Here is a 19,300-nt window from a genome sequence, read left to right on the forward strand (position 1 = left end):
AGAGCCCCCAGGGAGGCCGGCGCTGTCTCCCAGCTCTGTGTCAGGCCCCTCGGTGGTGTCCACACAGCCACACCACCGCCCAGCGACACAGCAGTGCGTGTGTAGACACACAGATGGATCCCATCCCTGACACGGTGGAGGAGTTTGTCCCTGCAGCTACAAGCTGTGGAGCCGACACGCTGTGCTGGAGGATCTGGCTGCTGCCTCCTGCTTCTCTCTCTCTCCTGGCCCTGTGGTTGGAGCAGCGATGGCCGTCAGTGCGTCCAGGCCCACCTGCTCGGCTCCCTCCCTTGGTCTTTCTGTCCCTGTCTGTCTGTCCTGTAGGAGCCGCCACTCTCACATTTCCTTCAGGATACCCTCGGATGGAATAACATCACTTTCATTTTAAAATTCTCGCGATGAGAACTGTTTTTTTTTTTTTATGTATATATATATATACTTCTTAGTTTTGCGTTCCCGGTCGGCCATTCCTGGCTGTCAGACAGCGTGTCACAGTGAACAGGTAACGCTTCCATCCTCATCACCCTCACCCTGGCTCCCACTTCTGCTCTCTCGGCTCTCTCACTCGGCAGTGACACATCTCTTGTTTTCTTATTAAATATAGAGATAAGAGCTGTGGCCACACAGACAGAACCACAGGTGCCCAAGTTCCCCAATGTCCTGCTGGTGTGTGTGCGGTCCTGCTGACCAGGGTCCTAGCTCAGTGTGCTGTGGGCAGCTCATGCACGCCAAGGTCCCCGCAGGGCCCTGCATGGAGGAGGGTTCCGGGTCCTTGCTGACCTGGGGGTGCAGAGCAGTGAATCTGCTGGGCTCAGCCAGGGCTCTCGGGGCACAGGGAGCTGTCAGTTGGCTCCTGCGTGGGCGTCAGGCTGTGCTGCTGGCGTTGGTCACACTTAGAAACAAGCAATGACTGCCTCCACACAGTGGGGCACTGTGGACGCTGTCGGGCAGGGAGGGACAGGTGGACCCTGGCTGCCCCACCCCTGTGAAGGCAGCTCTTCATATCTTTTCTGGGTTCTGCATCTGACTCCTCCCATGGGCACCTGTGACTGGCCGTGATGTCTGGTGCCAACCAATGCACCCACGCAGACTGGGCTTGCCAGCATGACGCCTTCCTTCTCAGAGAGACAAGCAAAGAGAGCCGCCAGCGACCAGCCCTGCAGCCACAGGGCCCTGATCCAGGAGGATCCTGGGGACGCCACAGCGTCCACACAGAGAGAGGACTCGAGGGAGCCAGTGGGCAGCAGCGTGCAGTGGGATGTATCGTTCCAGCCTGAGACCCGGATGTGCTCCTTTATTCTGTTCTCTGAACCCAGATGCCCGTTCTGTGTGACAACACGGAAGCTGGTGAACACAGCCTGGGGAGTGTGGGCATTCCAGAGCAGGACACTTTGTGAGCCCAGAGCCCAGCCTGGGGCAGGCTGTGCTGCTCCACAGGCGGCCTGCAGGGGGTGCTCTCCCACCTGAGAGGGGCAGGAAGGAAGGGCCACCCAGCTCAGGGCAGGAGAGGACCACAGGTCAGTGGGAGGAGTCCTCCTTGGCTACCCTGGGCACCTTCCCACGCCTGAGCCATGGATTGGGCCATAACACCCCCAGGGAACAGTCTCTGGGTGGGTTCCTCAGCGTCAAACCAAAGCCCCTCTGGGACAGCACATCATCAGATCCAGCGGTGGTTGGTGGTCACAGTCTCCCTGAGTTCAGTGCTGTCCTCTCCCGGGGTGACCTGCTGCTGTGCCCCGGGTCCTCCTCGCGCTGAGCCAAGCCTCCAGCAGCAGAAGCCCGAGCAGCAGCAGGACCAAGCCCGCCACGCCCAAGCGGATGAGATTCTCCAGGGTGTGGTCCTGGGGCTGGGGGGCTGCAGGAGGAGAGAGGGGTGAGTTGGGACGGCCCTCCCTGCAGCAGCCTGAGCCCTGAAGCCAAGGGGTGAGGGGCTGCTGGGCTGGGCTGCTCCTAAGGAGGGGGAGGGGATGGTGAGTGGATGATCCCAAAGTCCTCCCCCTAGGAGCACTAGGCTGACCCAGCGCCAGGAGAGGGCCCATGGCCACGGTGAGGAGAGTTGCTGCTCAGTGGCAGGAGCACAGAGAGGTGCCCCACACCAAGATGGTGCAACTTCTGCTCCACCTCACGCTTTCTGGTTTTTTTTTTCATTGTGAATTTATGTGAATGACAGAGTTACAGTCTAAGAAATTGAGAGAAAATGCATTTGCATCTGCTATTTCCTCCCCAGTGACCACAACAGCCATGGCCACAGCAGAACAAAACCAGAAGCCAGGAGCTGCGTCAGGGTCTCCCACGTGGCTGCGGGGCCCAGGTACTAGGGCCATACTACGTGCTTTCCCAGGCTCCTTAGCAGGGAGCTGCAGCACAAGTGGAACCCTGGCCTGGGCCGTCACCCACATGGCATGGCGCTGTGCAGGCAGCAGCTTGACCCCCTACACCACAGCGCCCATCTCTCCACCTCCCTTGATCTCTGAGCCACTGATCCTTCCTGTGCTTAGAGGCACCGCAACGGGACACACGCACACACGGTGACCCCGTGCTGCCGTGGCCACATGGGACACAAAGTGCACGTGTGCGTGAGAAGCAGTGCACAGTGGGCAAGGGGAAGCATGGGGGAAGGTCTAGTGAGGTCAGCGCATGTCTCCTGGTGTGGTCAACACAGACACGGCACTCAGACGGCTCGGACACCGAGTGTGTAAGCTGCCGACGTGTCCCATCGCAAAGGAGACAAAGGGGCAACGCACGTGGACGTGGTGACGTGAAACCCCCCTTGTCTGCCATGGGTGTGAATTCCGTGTTAAATCAGAGAGCAATGGGAGAGAAACGGCAGGAGAGTGTCTACAGTAGCTTCCCGTGCGGTGGACGTGGTGCCCCAGGCCAGCCTCTGTTCTGGTGCCAACTGCTCCTTGTCGGCTCAATGGGGTCGTGGTTGTGGCATAGTGGGTGAGGCTGCCGCCTCTGACAGCGACAGCCTCCTGGAGTGCCAGTTCAAGTCCTGCTCGCTCCACGTCCAATTCTGGTCCCTGCTAATGGGCCACTGCACGCGTAACACCCTATGGGCTCCTGGCTTCGACACGGCCCAGCCTCAGCCTCAGCGGCCATTTGGGAGTGACCCTGCAGAAGGAACATCTCTCTGCTTCAGTTAACTCTGCCTTTCCAATAATCAATCGAGTTTTGCCTGTAGAGGACATACAGGGACCCAGGACCTCACTGAGAACTGTCACAGGTGGGGCAGTTGGGAGCACCCACCTGCAGGTTCCCCAGGGGTGAGGGGACAGCACCCAGGGAGGACTCAGCCTGGTCCTGCTGACACGGATTCTCTCAGTAAGACAGGAGAGGGTGTGTGTGTGTCTGTGTACCCCACACCCCAAAAAATACATCATCCCACACAAGCACTGTTTCTTTGAGCACCTGCTGGGCACCAGGCCACCTCCTGCCCTCACTGTCACCCACACCAGGACACCCCTGCTAACCCATCGTCCAGGCGCCACCCCTGCTCAGCTGTCACCCACGTCAGGCATTCTGGCCCAGAGGAGTCAGCACCGTCGTACTAGAGAGGATGCGTGTCCAAGGGCTGGGGTGACCAAGTGCTGTGGTGACCCAGGACAGGCTGACACAGGCCTGGGGTGGCCTCCTGAGGTGGTGAGGCAGGGCTGGTGGCCATCAAGCCTGGGTGTCTGCGTGTACATGGTTACTCCACACCCAGGGTAGAAACCCCAGAGGTGGGTTCACAAAACCCAGTGTCTACTGCCTCTAGTACCACCCCAACCCGGGTAACCACCTGGCTGCCATTGTGTGCTGAGCTGCTGCCCGGGTGCCATAGGAGGACTTACCGGGTCATTTCTGAGCTCACCCTAGTGGCTGATCCCATCTGCAGTGGAGAGAGGGGCCAGGAAACAGATGGGCACTTCCACATGAGGGAGGAGTGAGCGCAGACCATCCTGGGAGCCCCTCCATCACCACCCAGCAGAGCCCCCAGTCACCACTCTGGGGGCTGATTCTGTGGCACTGAGCAGTGGCTCCTCATGGCCTCATGGATGGGCACAAGGCAGGAGGCTTGAGGTGGTCCTGGCCCTAAACCTGCAGGGGTCTCCTCCCCCAGGCTAGGCCCCAGCACCACTCTTTGCAGTGAGCAGGCTCAAACCCCTTCAGCCACTGGGCCTCTAGGAGACTGGGTCCCACCAGCTGCACCCCAGTGTCACTGAGGGTGAGCCTGGCCTGGGGCTCGAGGTGACAGCAGCTCCCTGCTCTTGGGTGCTCAGTGGGAGGGCTGCAACAGGATCTGGTCTGTGGCCTCAGCCCTGGGCTCAGCCCCGAGTTTAACCTTCCTGGGCTCAGGATGGTGGCAGGAGGGGCAGCAGGCTGGGCAACCTGGTGCTGCACCTGATAGAGCTGTGACCTCTGCTGACCCTACAGGTGAACCTCTCCCCAAGCTACCAAAATACTGAGCCAGAGGACAGGGCACACTGGGCTGGGCCTCACCTGACACCTCGAGCTGCAGGGGGTCACTGGGGTGCGACCACAGGTAGGGGTCACTGCTGTGGGAGCCATAGCACCTGTAGGTGCCCTCATGGGCTGAGGTGACAGGGCTCAGTGTGAAGGTGACCTGGGCAGGCGTGGCCGTGCCCTGCACACGCAGGCGCTGGGGAGGAGTGTCTGAGCCCTCCCTGTGCAGGAGGAAGGTGTCCAAGGCCTCATCAGAGCCACAGCGCAGGGCCAGGGCAGCTCCTTGTGGCACCGAGGGCCCCAGCTGTGCCTGCAGCCATGGTTTCTGGAACGTTCCTGGAGGAGAGAAGACAGTGGTAATAGGGAGCCCTCGATCCTTCTGGGCCCTCTGCTCAGGGACCTCCTCCCTCAGTGCAGGGTGTGTCCTGGGAGTCCCTCTGCCAGGACCAGAGCTCCACCTGGCCCAGTTCTGGGCTTGCATTTCCCAGGGTGTGGCCTGGACCAGGCTTGGTGTGATGGACCAGGGATGAGCAGGGGCTCCCCACCTGCAACCAGGATGTCCAGCGGGGAGCTGGGGGCTGACCACACTGAGGAGTCCTGCTGACTACTGTAGCACCTGTACCGGCCACGGTGGAATATGTACACAGGGCCCAGGGGGAAGTCAGGGCTGCGCTGCCCCACCAGGCGCTGTCGGGGAGCTGTGTGCCCCTTGTCGTGAGTCAGTGCAAATCTCTCACAGCCCGGTTCGCAGTGACACCGCAGGGTCAGGCTCTGTCCTGCGAGCAGCAGCGAGGCTGGGTGGGCCGACAGGGACGGCTCCCTGAGCACCCCTGGGAGAGAGGAACCAGTGTTAAGGGGACATAGAGCTCTCGGTGCCCAGGGCCAGCAAGGTCTGCTGCCTTTGCACCTGACGTATAGGTCAGGGGTCACACAGCACCCACCCTCTTCCTCTCTGTGCCCTGGTGGGGATCACTGTGGGTTCATTCACCTGTGACCTGGAGCTCCAGGGGGCTGTTGGCCAGTGACCACAAAAGAGGGGTGGAGTAAGGCGACCTATAGCACCTGTAGATGCCCCCGTGGGTGCTGTTCACAGGCCCCACACGGAAGGTGGCCTGCCATGTGCGTGTCCCATTCAGGTAACTGGAGTCCTGTCTGTGGATGGGGCCGGCTCCTCTCTCCTTCAGCAGATAGAACAGGTCTGACGAATAGTCTGAGCTGCAGGAGAGGGACACGGTGCCTCCCAGGGCCACCACGGGGCTTGGCTGCGCTGACAGGGAGGGTGCTCTGTACAACCCTGAGGGGAGGGCAGAGCCTTGATACAGGGGCACTGGCAGCCCTGCACCCCAGCCATGTTCCACAGGGTGTGGGGTCCCTGGAGCCCATGCTGGTTTCCCTGCTGTGAGGTGGAGCCCCTGTGGTTGGGAACCCCTCTCACCTGTCACCACCACAATCAGGATGTCACTTGCTTGGGAGATGCGAAATGAGGCCTGATAGTCACAGTGGTACTGCCCTGCGCTGTATGAGTTTGCTGGCCCAATGAGGAAGCCGGCCCTGTGAGTGGAGTCCTGCTGGGCCCATGTTTCCTCGAGAAATGCACCATCTTTATACAGGCGGTAGACCTCAGCCTGACGAGTCGCCTGGCACCAGATGGTCACAGAGCTTCCCATGGCAACCACAGGGCCTGGCTTGGCCCAGATGGAGGGTTTTGGGAAGGTCCCTGGAAGGGAGTCAGAGCTGGAGATGCTGGTGCTGCCCTCAGCACTCCCCTCAGTTCCCAGCTCAGCTCAGGCTGCCTGCCTGTCACCACCAGCACAGACCCTGTCCTGGCCTCCCCAACCCCAGCTGGCCCAGGATCAGGGCTGGGAGCACTCACCTGCCTGTGCCTGTGCCTCGTCCCAAGGTCCCCAGCACAGCCCTGCAAGAGAGGTCCTGTGACAGCTTGTCCCCACTTGCTGGCAGCCGGCCTACTCTGCACCTTGTGCCTCTGAGCTGTGTGGTGGAGCTGTGGCCGTCCCTGAGCCCCTGCCTTCCTACTGTCCCATGTCCCCAGCTCACCGAGGCAGAGGAGGCTGATGAGGGCTGGGGTCTTGGTGTCAACACCCATGGTCCCGGGAGCAGAGCGGCTGTGAGCACACAGGGCCTGGAGCCCCAGCAGGGAGGGCTGAGAGGGGGTGGAGGGAAGAGCATCATAGGTTCCCCATTTGGGAGTGGCACACAGGGCACGGGCCAGGGAGGCTGCCCCTTCCTCCTGAGAGTGTGGGAAAGTCTGAAGCAGGCCTTTCCCTTCGCTGGGCTGTGACAGACCTGATGTTAGAGATTGGGGACCAGAGCCGTGTGGGAGCAAATGGACACTTCCAGGGCTCTGGGAGCTGGATGGGCAGAAGGGTCAGACGCCACAGAGATGTGGTGAAGGTGCTGTGGCAGGTGCAGGAGGGCCTGTACAGGGCACCCTGGGGTGTCCTAGGATGGTATCCTGCTCAGGTCACAGGGAGAGTACACAGACATGCAGAGCAGGTGTGAGGAGAGGAGGGCACGGGGCAGTGAGTCGAGCATGGACCTTCCCAGGTCATGCCAGCCAGTGGCTCTCAGCCCCAGGGTAGAGCATTCCTACACAGAAGGTGGGAGCAGGTGTGGCTTGGGGTCAGCACCTACTGTGGGGAGGGGACACTCGGATACCATCAGGCCTGGAAGAAGAAGGTGCTGGTCCAGAGTGCTGGCTGATACTCGGCAGACACATCTGTTGCCCCAGGAAGGGAAGGCCTGTATGCCCTGAATGCCATAGCACCAGCCTGGCTGAGGCTTTGCCAGTGGTGTGGGAAGGGGACCTTGGCAGACAGAGCAGGGGAGCTGTGACATGGAGGTACAGCTTGGGCCACAAGGAGAGTGAGCCAGAACAGAGTGTGTGGAGGTGTGAGTCCCAGGGAGAAATATTCAAGTGCGGAGCCCAGCCTGTGCCCTGCCTGCCCTGCTCCCTGTGGGCTCCATGGGCATCAGAGGAGAGGACCCGGTGAAGGAGGCATGGGAGGTGATTCTGTGATGGCCACAGGCTCTCAGAGGGAAGTGCAGCCCCCTGGCCCTGGCTGTGTGGGGCTGTCACCCCAAGCCTCCTCTCTCCCCACAGCACTCCCATCCCTCCATCACAGGCTCTTAGTTCCTGCTGCCCCTCCCTGCGTCTACTCCCTGCCCACAGCTCTGCCAGGCTCCCTGGTCCCCATGTGCAGGACACAAGCTCTCCCTGGAGGAAGGCACAGGTGCCCATCATCTCACACGGGGCAGCACTGACCCAGGGCAGCCTTGAGCAGGACATTCCCTCACCATGGCGCAGTGCCTGAGGCGGGGAGGGTCTCACTCTGGGGTCTTGCCTGGGCAGAACCAGACATGGGGCGAGGCCCTGTGCTGGGCAGGGCTGTTTGGAGGCCCAGCTCTGGGCTCCCAGCTGCCAGGGAGCAGGAGGCAGTGCCATCCTGGGGCAGGGGCAAGGGGAGCCAGAGCTGAAGGCATGGGGAAGCACAGGGAATCTGCACCCTTCTCCTGGCGTTGCCTTTCACTGTGTGAGCCCCGCCGGGCCCAGGACTGGCCATCCCGAAGGACAGCTCAGGGGCCTTCAGTCAAGTCTCAGCTTGTTCCTGTTCAACTCCCACACCAGGGTCAAGCTCATGGTGCCCGCAGGAGCTGGGCTCTGGGTGGGGCCTCTGGCTGTGTCACTTGTGGTGGAGTGTGAGCTGCTGTAGGCGGCATGGCCTGGGTAGTTGAGGCCTGACTTTGCCACAGCCCCTCTCATGGTCCATTGTACCCTTGACCAGCATGGTGTCTCCCCTGAGAGGCCTCAGGACTGAGTCACCTCCTGCATGGTCCACGTCTTACAACTTCCCTTTCTTCAACTCTCCCTCACTGTGGCCATTTGTACAGCTCAAGAACATTCCGGAACAATCTAGTATGTTCAGTATCTCCTGTGGGATTCCAGGCCAGGGGTAGGTCAATGACGAGTTTCTCAAGGATTTCCTGCAGTTATCCACGGCAGCTGCACCATTGAGCTTCCCTCCAGCATGGTGGAAGGGTCCTGTCCCCTCCACGTGCTGGAAAGGCATGGTTGCTTCTGAGCTTTTGTTTTTCTCATAGTCATGGCCAACCTCGTGTGTCTGTAGTGCAGTCTCACTGTGGTTTTTGTTGTTGTTGTTTGTTTGTTTATTATTTCTCTAACAAATCGTGGTGTGGGGTGTTGGTGCCTCTGGACTCTGCAACTTGCGGGCAGTGGTGTCCGCTCTCACCCCTGCACCGACCGGCCATGGGCGTGGTCTCCTTGCTGTGCAGCAAAGCCTTACATGACGCTCAGGCCCCGGGGCTCCTCCACACAGACACGACAGCTAAGAGCTCTCTCTCCTGTCCTCCAGCTCCCTCGTTGATCCTCCCTGGGCAGGCGAACCCTGAACTCCCCCCGCCCAGAGGATCTTCCCCTGTGGTGGAGCTTTGCTGGCAGATCCAAGAGACCAGGGCCCTTCCCCGGCCCAGAAGGGTTAGACATGCGTCTGTTGTGAGGGAGAGATCACAAGTCTAGGATGTATTAAGGAGTCTTTACCAACCTCGTCTGGCAATGGCAGTGCCCAGTACTAATTAGCGATGAAAAGTCACTGTGGCAATCTCCTGCTGGTCCCTCTGGGGGGACCGGGACTCGAGGCAGGACACAGGGCATGCAAAGGCGAGATGGACCAATGCACATTTTATTGAGTTTTTCTGGGCTTCTTACACAAGCTTTTTGCAGGACAAGCAGGTTGATAAAAGAGTTAACTGAACAGTGGTATGCAAACTACTCCAACAGTACATCACAGGGGATTAAGGGAAACCAGCACCAGGGGAGCAGCCGGGCAGTAAGCAGGAGTTACAGGAATCAGCACCTGAAGACAAACCGCTCTAACTCGAAAAGGAATCCAACAGGACTTTGTACTCAGATCTGTCCAGGCCACAGTCACTAAAGGAAGAGGGAGATGATGGAGCCTGCTCCCCACCTCCCCAGATACACACCTCCCCAGGCACGCACCTCCCCAGGCACGCACCTCCCTGACACGCACCTCCCCAGGCACGCACCTCCCCAGATACACACCTCCCCAGGCACACACCTCCCCAGATACACACCTCCCCAGATACACACCTCCCCAGACACGCACCTCCCCAGACACACACCTCCCCAGACACACCTCCCCAGACTCACACCTCCCCAGACACACACCTCCCCAGATACACACCTCCCCAGACACGCACCTCCCCAGATACACACCTCCCAGACACGCACCTCCCCAGACACACACCTCCCCAGACACGCACCTCCCCAGATACACACCTCCCCAGGCACACACCTCCCCAGATACACACCTCCCCAGATACACACCTCCCCAGACACGCACCTCCCCAGACACACACCTCCCCAGACACACCTCCCCAGACTCACACCTCCCCAGACACACACCTCCCCAGATACACACCTCCCCAGACACGCACCTCCCAGATACACACCTCCCAGACACGCACCTCCCCAGACACGCACCTCCCCAGACACGCACCTCCCCAGACACGCACCTCCCCAGACACGCACCTCCCCAGATACACACCTCCCAGACACACACCTCCCCAGACACGCACCTCCCCAGATACACACCTCCCCAGACACGCACCTCCCCAGATACGCACCTCCCAGACACACACCTCCCCAGACACGCACCTCCCCAGACACGCACCTCCCCAGACACGCACCTCCCCAGACACGCACCTCCCCAGACACGCACCTCCCCAGATACACACCTCCCAGACACACACCTCCCCAGACACGCACCTCCCCAGATACACACCTCCCCAGACACGCACCTCCCCAGATACGCACCTCCCAGACACGCACCTCCCCAGACACGCACCTCCCCAGACACGCACCTCCCCAGGCACGCACCTCCCCAGACACACCTCCCCAGACACGCACCTCCCCAGACACGCACCTCCCCAGGCAGGGTAGTTGGCAAGGCTTATCCATGATCCTAGCGCAGGGTCTCGGGCTGCTGAGAACAGTTGAGGTTCTGAGTCCTCGGGCACTGTGTCCTGGTTTTTGGGGTGCAGATCTCCACTATTAATGAATCTCTACAACAATCCAGTCTGAATCCCTGAGAGGCACAGATGGTCATTTCTGGGAAATCGTCTGTTTCACTGAATCCATGTTCCAGCTTCCCCAGAAACACAAATTATTCTAAGAGTCATTCAACAAACAAGCTGGACACACTAAGAGAGCAGCAAACATTCTCTGTCCACATTTCATTACTGCGAGGACTTCTCTGGAACTCTTGAAATTATACAAATTAGAGATAGAACGCATCTTAGCATTCCAACGCGAGCAGCGAGCAGAGGGTGGGGAGCACAGACACGCAGGGGCCATGCACGGGGCCTCCCTGTCCTCAGAGTCCGTCCCCGGGCAGCAGAGCTGGACTGGGAGAATGACAGAAACACGTGGCTGAGAGACAGAGAGAGAGAGAGAGAGAGAGAGAGAGAGAGAGCGCCTCCCTGTCATGGGCCTCTCCGGGGGCTTGCGAGGGGCGTGGTCACGCAGCAACAGGATACTGCCCCCTCTCAGGCTCCAGGTGACGGTAGGTGAGGGTCCCACGGGCAGCAAGGACACCTGCGTGGGAGAGGAGGGGCGTGCAAGCCGTGACCTTGAACTAGCTGTCTAGGACCACAACATCACCATCTTGTTCTGTTTTTGTTTTTAAAGGATTTATATATTTGCACTGGAAAGTCAGATTTATAGAGAGCAGGAGAGAGAGAGAAAGATCTTCCATGTGCTGGTTCATTCCCCAGGTGGCTGCTATGAATGGGTGCAGAACTGATCCGAAGTCGGAAACTAGGAGCTTTTTTTGTGTCTCCCATGTGGGTGCAGGGTTTCAAGGCTTTGGTCCGACCTCAACTGCTTACCCACACCACAGGCAGGGAGCTGGATGGGAAGTGGATCAGCTGGTATACAAACTGGTGCCCATAAGGGATCCTGGCACATCCAAGGAGAGGACTTTCACCGCTAGGCTACTGTGCTGGGCCCACACATCATCTTCTAAGAGCATCCTAATGCTGGGTGTGACACTGAGCCAGGCAAACAAAAGGGAAGCTACACTCAGGGACAGAACAAGGACAAGTATGTGTGGGAGAAGGAGGAGGAGGGAGAGGAAGGGGAGAGACACAGTGGGAAGAAGGGCTTGGGCTGTGACTCTGTGTGTGCAGCCAGTCCCCGGGGTCCCAAGGAGCCCACCTGCCACCTCTGTCCCAGGTTCCCCAACCCCAGCTGTCCCAGACCCTGAGTCTGGGAGGACTCACCCACCTGTGTACCATCCCAGGACCCCCAGAAAAAGCCTACAAGACAAGTCCCCGTAAGAGCGTCCACCACGCCTCTCCTGCCCTGCGCCTCTGAGCCATGCGGACAGCTGGGACCACCCTGAGCCCCTGCCTTCGTGGGGTCTCTCAGGCACCAAGGCCCAGTGGGTCCTGCTGTCCTGTGTCCCCAGCTCACTAAGGCAGAGGAGGGCAGTGAGGGCCTGGGTCGTGCTGCAGCCCATGGTGCCAGGAGCAGAGCGGCTGCAAGGACACAGGCCTAGAGTCTGGGGAGGAGGGAGGAGAGGGTGGTGGCAGAGACAGGGGTTCCTTATCTGAGTCCTAACGCAAGGGGAAGCACGCCCTGACCTCTGTGGGTTGCAACCTCAGGACAGACCAGGACAGGCCAGAGTGGGCTCTGGGTCACTCAGGACCAGGCCTGAGCCTCAGCTGTCCCCTGCACCCACCCTGCCATTCTCCCCCACCCTGCCTGCTCCGGCCCAGGGATGCCCCTGAGAGAAGTGAGGGTTGGGGGCTGTGCCCCAGGAAGCTGCCCACGGATGCTTCTCAGTTCTCTGAGTCCTGAGGCAGCCACTTCCCTTTCCTGGGCTGCAAGACCAGAGGTCAGGCCCAGGGCAGGGCCGAGCCTGAGGGAGGGGCCGGAATCCATGTGACCCCAGGGAGCGTGGATGTGTGGGTTGGGAGGTCACCTGCGCCGCTTCCTGCCCAGCTCCCTGCCCAGGCCCTGGGAAAGCTGTCCCTGCGGGAGATGGTCCAGGGCCTTGAGTCCTGAGCCTGCCCCGGGAGACCCGGATGGAGCTCCTGCTCAGCCCTGCCCATGGCAGCCTGTGGGGAGTGACCCAGGGGATGGCAGGTCTCTCTGCATCTCTCCCTCACTCTAACTCTTTAAATATTGTCAGAAAGAGAATGAATCTTGAGCCTTGTCCTTCAGCACACACAAACATGGTGAACTCCTCACAGACTGCATCAGACACTGACCCAGGAGACCCTGAACGTGGAGGAGGCCCCGCTGTGTGGGCACCTGCCAGGCTGGGGCTCAGGGTCAGAGTCAGTGCATCCGCTGAGCCCTTGGTCAGAGCCTGGGGGCCCTGGGCCTCCTCTGTCCAGCTGGCCTCTTCCTCAGGCCTGTGCTTGGAGCTCTGGCCTTGCTCCCAGGCCCTGTCCCTGAGGCTCCCTCTGTGGGGGGACCCCCTTGCTAGGAGCCGCCCAGCTCACTGTCCATAGCAGGTGACATGCCCCCTCCAGGCTGTGGCCTGTCACAGCTGGCCCCGGTGGGCGTCAGCCTCCCCCATTGCAGGTCCTGGGTGGGAGCCCTGTCTTCTCTGCTTCTGATCCTGCCTCCTGCTAATTGGCACCTTGGGAGGCAGCAGGGCATAGTCCAAGGGCATTAACCCTGCTCCCTCCCGCCCCCGTGGGAAACCCACCTGAGTTCCAGCCCCCTGGCTTTCACCTGGACTAGCCAGGGTTTGTGCAGGACAGGGAGAGCAGGTGTAAGGATGGGAGGGTTCTAGACTGTTCTGAGAGCATGGGTTGCCCTGGAGCTAGGCCAGCCAGGGAGTGCTCCGTACCCTGGGAGCAGGTGAGGCTGTGGGGCAGAGGACACCTGGGCGCCGTCAACCCTGAGCAAACAGGGGCGCTGGCTGGAACTCAGCCAGGACGTCAGCCGTCGTAGAAGAGGAAGGCCCGTGGGCCCTGGAGGAGGCAGCACCAGGCAGGCGGGGGCCTCGGGAGTGGTGAGGGGAGGCACCCACTGCAGGCAGAATCACGAGTGGAGGGAACCACATGGTAGAGCCTCCAGTGGGTCAGCGGCTCTGCCTCACTGTCTGCCTGGCTTCCTGGTCACCGTCCTTCTTCGTGTCTCACTCAGCAATATTTTGGGTGATGTTTTCTTGGTCGTATGGTAGTCACCTGGGGAGTGAACCAGAAAAGGAGCATGCTCTTCCTCACGTGTTTTAAAAAGGGACTCATGACCAGATGTTACCGAGAGACAGCTGAACGGTCCAATCCATGAGGCATGGGGAATTCCAGATAGAAGATTTTTAGTCTACTCTGACCAAACTCTAAAAAGACAAGGCAAGGATTTCAGAGGAGACACAGAGATGAGACTTCTTCCCAAACAAAAGCGTGAGAGCTTGTCATCCTGGAGTTGCCTTGCAAGAAAAGTTAGAATTGTTCAAGTTGAAGCAGGAGCCTGCCCCAGGGTCCCGCGTGGTGGGGCTGCAGGTGAAACCGCTGCCTCCAGGGCTGGCGTCAGAGTACGGTCCGAGTCCTGGCGCAGCTGTCTTTTTTCCCTGTTCTAGAAGCAGACTCTGGAGCCTGTGGGTCACTGCAGACTGTTCCCGCAGCTGACCCAGGCCGGCGGCTGACTCCCCGATCTGGCCCTGAGACAGCCAGTGCCGATTCGATGTCCAGCAAGACCGGCCAAGGGCACGGCGAGCAGGGGCCGAACAGGCTGCTTCCTCACACGCTGGGGCTCCTCCCGCCATCTCCTCCCTGGCTCTCCTCTGGCCTGTAGCGGCACTCAGCCCCACGGTGACCTGCAGCCACGTGGCCGCTCCAGGGAGTCCAGCCAGCTAGCAAGCTCCCCGGCCGCTACCGGCACCAACCTGCCGCCACTGGCGCTGGACGGCAGCTCTCCCAACAAGCCCGTCTGTAGATCGGCCTTTCCAATAAAAATAAATATTAAACAAGAGAAAAATGTGTAGCAAATACAGAAAACGTAAAAGAATCAAAAGTTATCATGACCAGCAACAAAATAGTCATCAGATCATAATAAGACAGCAAGAAAAGCCTGGAATGAAGGAACCGTGACATTTTAATAATCGCGTTAAACTGTGAAGGGGGTTTGGCGTTAAGGACAGGGGTCTAAAGGGGAAGCAGAGACAGCAAGGAAGATGCTGCTCGCATCAGACAAAACAGGAAACCAGCCTTCGGCGACACGCGGTTCTGAGGCTGAAACAGCTGCCAGCCTCCGGGCGGCCCTGCACTGAGGCCCGTTCCGGCAGGAGGCGCGTGAGCGGGGGAGCAGAGAGAGACCTGGGCAGAGTCACTGCGGGGAGGGCAGGAAGACGCCCGTGGGAGGGAAGCAGCCAGACGCTCTGAGGGGTGGGGTGAGAGGCCATCTGTAGCAAGGCGTGGGCAAGGGGCTGTGGCAAGGGGTAGAGGCCGCCCCGCACACCTCGGAGTGAGCGGCAGAAGCCCAGCGTGCCCACGGAGGGCAGGCTGGGGTGTGGGCTGCTGTGTTCTGTCTGGACTCGGCAGGTGCCTCCTCTCCTGGCACCCTTGGCAATGCTGCATTGCCAGCAGTCCCCCCACCCCTTTGGGCTCCAGTGCTGCGGGGTCCAAGCCCCCCGGAGGGCGCCCTCCAGTGTCCACTCTGGACACCTCTACTGCGACTTGGGCTCGCTGTACCAAGCTTCTGCCAGAATGGCTGCCAGGATCAGCAAGACCACGCCGGCCAGGCCCAGGCGGATGCTGTTCGATACCGTGTGCTTCGGGAACGTAGGCACTGGAAAAAGAGCAGGTCATGTGGGACAGTCACCAAGCGGTGGACAGGATGCAGCCCAGCCCGAGCTCCCAGCACAGGAGCTTGGCCAGAGTCCGATCCCCCAGGCACACCCCTGACAGCGTTCCCGGCAGCGTGGGGCTGCCTCCACAGCCGGCTCCTGGATGCCAGGGCCTCCCCAGGACTGTCCCTTCATCGGGAGTCCCTGCCCGCACTCCCCCCTGAGCCCAAGGGCAGGGCAACACACACAGCTGCCTTGGACCAGACTCTGACTGTTCAGGGGTAAAGGGGGCGACGGGAGGCTGGGGGACAAAGACCCAGAGGTTTCACAGCTGGGTGGTGTCCACCCTCGGCTGCAGGAGGCACAGTCCCTGCTCCCCTCAGTGAGGTCATGTGCTCCCAGCTCACTGGCCTGGCTCTGGGGTGAAGGCTGCCCCTGCACCTCCAGGTTCACTTCACCTGCCACCCATCCCCCACCCCAGGCAGACACAGATACATAGGCAGGCACACACAGATACACACAGATACACACACAGACACACACACAGATACACACACAAGCACATACACACAGATACACAGGCAGGCACACACACAGACACTTGCCCACAGACGTGCACACTCAAGCTGACACCTCTGCCTGATGAGCTGGCCGTGGGCTCAGAGTTGAGCTCGCTCTGTCTGTCCTGCATTGCTGCCCCAGCACCCCCAGGCCCCGTGGGCTCTGGCTCTGCACCTGTTATAGGCGAAGGCACAGGGGGCACACGGGCAGGACAGGACCGCCCTGGCTCCCATGGGCTCAGCTTTGTGCTCCCTAAGAACAGCCATGCCCATGGGCACAGACCGGCTGGCTCTGGCCCGGGCTAACACCACGGGGCCACAGGGTTAGGATCCTGGAAGCCCGCCCCGCCCAGGGCCATGGTACCCAGGTGGGCACCCAGGTTACCGGGGTCCCAGACTGCGGGTAAATCAGTCTGTACACCCCAGACCCTGTGCATCTGACCCCGGGCAGCCCAAGTCACAGCACAGGGATGAGGAGAGAGCTCAGCTTCGGGGAAGAACGTCCTCCCCACACCTGTCTCCTCCCACACCTCCCTTCCTCCCACACCTCCCTTCCTCCCACACTTCCCTTCCTCCTCACACCTCCTCAAACCTCTCTCCTCTTCATACTTCCTTCCCTCACATCTCCTCTGCCCTCACACCTCTCCCCTCACACCTCCTCTCCCCTCACACCTCTCCCCTCACATCTCCTCTGCCCTCACACCTCTCCCCTCACACCTCCTCTCCCCTCACACCTCTCCCCTCACACCTCCTCTCCCCTCACACCTCTCCCCTCACACCTCTCCCCTCACACCTCCTCTGCCCTCACACCTCCTCTCCCCTCACACCTCTCCCCTCACACCTCCTCTCCCCTCACACCTCTCCCCTCACACCTCTCCCCTCACACCTCCTCTGCCCTCACACCTCCTCTCCCCTCACATGTTAGCTCCCGCTCAGACCTCACAAAGCAACAGGCAGCCGTGGGGAAGGGCCTTCCCTTGAGCACCCAGCCTGCCCAGTGGAGGTGCGGCACAGCGGGGGACAGAGTGCTGGGGCCCCAAGGCTCGGTCGGAAGGTCGGCTTACTGCACCACCCTGAGCTAAAACACGTGCTTCCTGGCAGCGGGTGGGCCCCACCCAGCCAACAGGGCCAGTGCCATGCTGTGTGCAGGTCCCAGGGGAGACCAGGGCTCGAAGGACCCACAGGTACAGGGCAGAGGCAATGCGTGCATGTCGAGGGAGTAGGGCCAGGCTGTGGGGCCAGGCGGGAGAGGGGAGGCCGGGGACAGAGGGCGGTCCTAGGATGGGCCTGACACAGACCTGAGGGCAGAGCCGGGTCGGGGTCGGAGGCCTGGGTGACCTCCTCAGCGGTTACCACCAGCTCCAGCTCTTCACTGTGGTCAGACCAGACTTGTGAAGTAAGGTAGACACAGCTGTACCGCCCGGCCATGCTGGCCTCCACTGGGCCCATGGGGAACCGCATCTCGGTCTGGTCGGGTGAAGTGTTCTTCTCATCCTTGATGACAATCTTGCTATCTTTTATCAGGCGGAAGAGGCTGAACGATTGAGGACTCCGGCACACGAAGGTCACGTTCTGCCCCAGGGGGATGGTCCGCCCCGGCTCAGCGGAGATGGACGGCTTGGGCCTGGCCCCTGGAGGAAGCAGACAGGAGCTCAGTGCCCACTCAGAGGAAGTCGCCCGTCCCTGCTGTGAGGGGCAGATGGGAAGTCACAGACATGACCCTGCTGCCTCCACAGCCATACCCACTTCCTCCTTGGAATTGGAGTGTGCTTTTCCAGGTGCGCTTGGGAACGCCTGGATCAACCTTGTACAGCTGCGAGTCCGTGTGCAGGCCAGCAGGACACAGCCTTGCTGCTGACAGTCCCAGGATGGGAGCTTGAAAGGGCAGCAGCTTCGCCCAGAGGGTCTGCCTTTCCTTGTCTTCCAGTCTGGACACAGAGATGGCAGCCGGAGCAACAGCAGCCACTTTGTATCAGCTCAATGCTGGCAGCCAAGAGCTTCTGCACTTGCTGGAGTGGCTGTGTGGCCTCAGTGGAGTCTGATCAGGGAGGGGGTGTCTACCAGGAGATGTACAAGGATGTGAGATTTGGTGGTAAAATCTACAGGATGTGACAACTAACTCAAGATGGGGGCAAAGCGAGGGGAGAGCAAGGGTGTGTAGCCGAGGTTGATGACCCAGGAGGAAGTGATGGCGGCATGGTTTATGGGACAGTAGCACTGGCCCGTTTGTAACTGTTGCCCCGGACTGCAAGCGCTGGGATCTTGGGGACACAACTCACCCATCTGGAAGCGGACGGTCTGGCCCAGGCAGAGTACTGGAAGACATGCCCACGGTGAGGGAAAGGCCCACCTCCCACTTTCTCTAAACTGTGGGGTCGGGGTCTGATTCTGTCTGTCTGCCATCCCCACCACCCCACCCAGCGTGATGCAGGAAAGCAGTTGCCTTTCTCTGTAGCCGGAACCAGGCCGGCCAGACGCAGCCCCTCCCGACCACACCTGCCACATCATCGACTCCCACCACACACTGAACGCTCCCTCTCCACCCGCCTCTCCCCAGACCCCCGCTGGCTGAGGCTCAGTGGTGCCTACAGGGGAGCCCCAGCCCGGGTCCAGCACATCCTGGACCAGAAGCAGGGCCTGGGGCTGCCCATCTCCCTCCTGCTTTGCGTCTCACAGACCCCTGACACACACACGCCTGGACTCACCAAGGCCAAGAAGTGTCGTGGAACGGGGGGCCATGGTCCTTCCTCTCAGCTAATCTGTGGTCGCTGATGGAGGATAAGGCTTGAGACGGAAGCGTGTAGGAGGAACTGACAGGGCCTCCTCTCAGGGCTGGTCACCCAGAGCCCACAGGAAGTGAGGTGGTCCAGGCCCAGCCCCGTCTTCAGTGCCCTCCACGGGAGCTCCAGGAAAGCCGCACCTGCAGGGCACAGCACACAGTGCGAGGACACAGTGGTGCTTTCTTTTATTTTTATTTTTGACGATTTGTACATAGTTGATCAGGGTGCAAAGGGTCAAGGGCTCCAGGAAGAGGGTGAGACCATCATTTCCACACTCTCTCTCTCTTTTTTGAATCTTCCTGTATCTGGAGGGGGGTAAGGGGAGACAAGGGGAGAAGCCACACCCAGCCTCCCACCTGCCTCCATATCCTGGGATGGAGGACAGCCACCCGATGCCATGCCAGGGCCCCCGATGTGGGGCACACTCCAAGGGTCCTGCTCAAGAAGTTTTGATAGTTCAACAGTTCTGAATTATTGCTGTTCTCGCCACTTCAAGCATGATGAAATCCTTCTAGAATCCAGCGGTTGATATAGTTTAGAGTCTCCATTTGCCCAGATACTCACTGCCAACTCTTGGCTGGGGCAGTTGATCAGTTTGTTCTGTTCTCCATCCTCTGTTGTGGTGCCAGGCCTCCTCTGCAGACTCCTATGTACT

The 19,300-nt window shown here is 60.2% G+C and overlaps 2 protein-coding genes across 5 annotated transcripts in view; both read right to left on the reverse strand.

The window, feature by feature from the left end:
- LOC121155054 (leukocyte immunoglobulin-like receptor subfamily B member 3) overlaps positions 1 to 19,300 on the reverse strand; it is a 163,604-nt gene that overhangs the window by 29,531 nt on the left and 114,773 nt on the right. The window contains exons 5-6 of the mRNA XM_040978235.1: positions 5,882 to 6,163; positions 5,559 to 5,740 (exon numbers count right to left, since the gene is read on the reverse strand). Of these exons, the coding sequence (XP_040834169.1) occupies positions 5,559 to 5,740; positions 5,882 to 6,163 (464 nt within the window). The remainder of the gene's footprint in view (positions 1 to 5,558; positions 5,741 to 5,881; positions 6,164 to 19,300) is intronic.
- Positions 14,336 to 18,986, reverse strand: LOC121154956 (leukocyte-associated immunoglobulin-like receptor 2). 4 transcript variants are annotated; one of them, XR_005883619.1, is made up of 4 exons: positions 18,145 to 18,269; positions 17,164 to 17,496; positions 15,115 to 15,307; positions 14,336 to 15,072 (listed from the first exon to the last, which is right to left on the reverse strand). XR_005883619.1 is itself a non-coding variant. In XM_040978126.1 (4 exons), the coding sequence occupies exons 1-4, from the start codon at positions 18,602 to 18,604 to the stop codon at positions 15,186 to 15,188; spliced, it is 525 nt and encodes a 174-aa protein (XP_040834060.1). In that variant the 5' UTR covers positions 18,605 to 18,986; the 3' UTR covers positions 14,336 to 15,185. The 4 variants fall into 4 exon arrangements, 3 of the variants coding, with proteins under 3 accessions (XP_040834060.1, XP_040834061.1, XP_040834059.1); XM_040978126.1 differs by adding an exon at positions 18,571 to 18,986 and having other exon boundaries at positions 14,336 to 15,307; positions 18,145 to 18,180; XM_040978127.1 differs by lacking the exon at positions 18,145 to 18,269 and adding an exon at positions 18,571 to 18,986 and having other exon boundaries at positions 14,336 to 15,307.

Source organism: Ochotona curzoniae, unplaced genomic scaffold (assembly GCF_017591425.1).
Source record: "Ochotona curzoniae isolate NIBS_2020 unplaced genomic scaffold, NIBS_Ocur_1.0 contig_2861, whole genome shotgun sequence".
NCBI lineage: Eukaryota > Metazoa > Chordata > Mammalia > Lagomorpha > Ochotonidae > Ochotona > Ochotona curzoniae.

Excerpts from the sequence above, each read along its gene's own strand:
- LOC121154956 (XM_040978125.1), bottom strand. The coding sequence starts at position 18,268 with ATGGCAGACAGACAGAATCAGACCCCGACCCCACAGTTTAGAGAAAGT. Across the intron at positions 17,497-18,144 it reads GACCGTCCGCTTCCAGATGG|GGGCCAGGCCCAAGCCGTCC; the intron begins GTGAGTTGTGTC and ends TGCTTCCTCCAG. Across the intron at positions 15,308-17,163 it reads CGACCCGGCTCTGCCCTCAG|TGCCTACGTTCCCGAAGCAC; the intron begins GTCTGTGTCAGG and ends CTCTTTTTCCAG.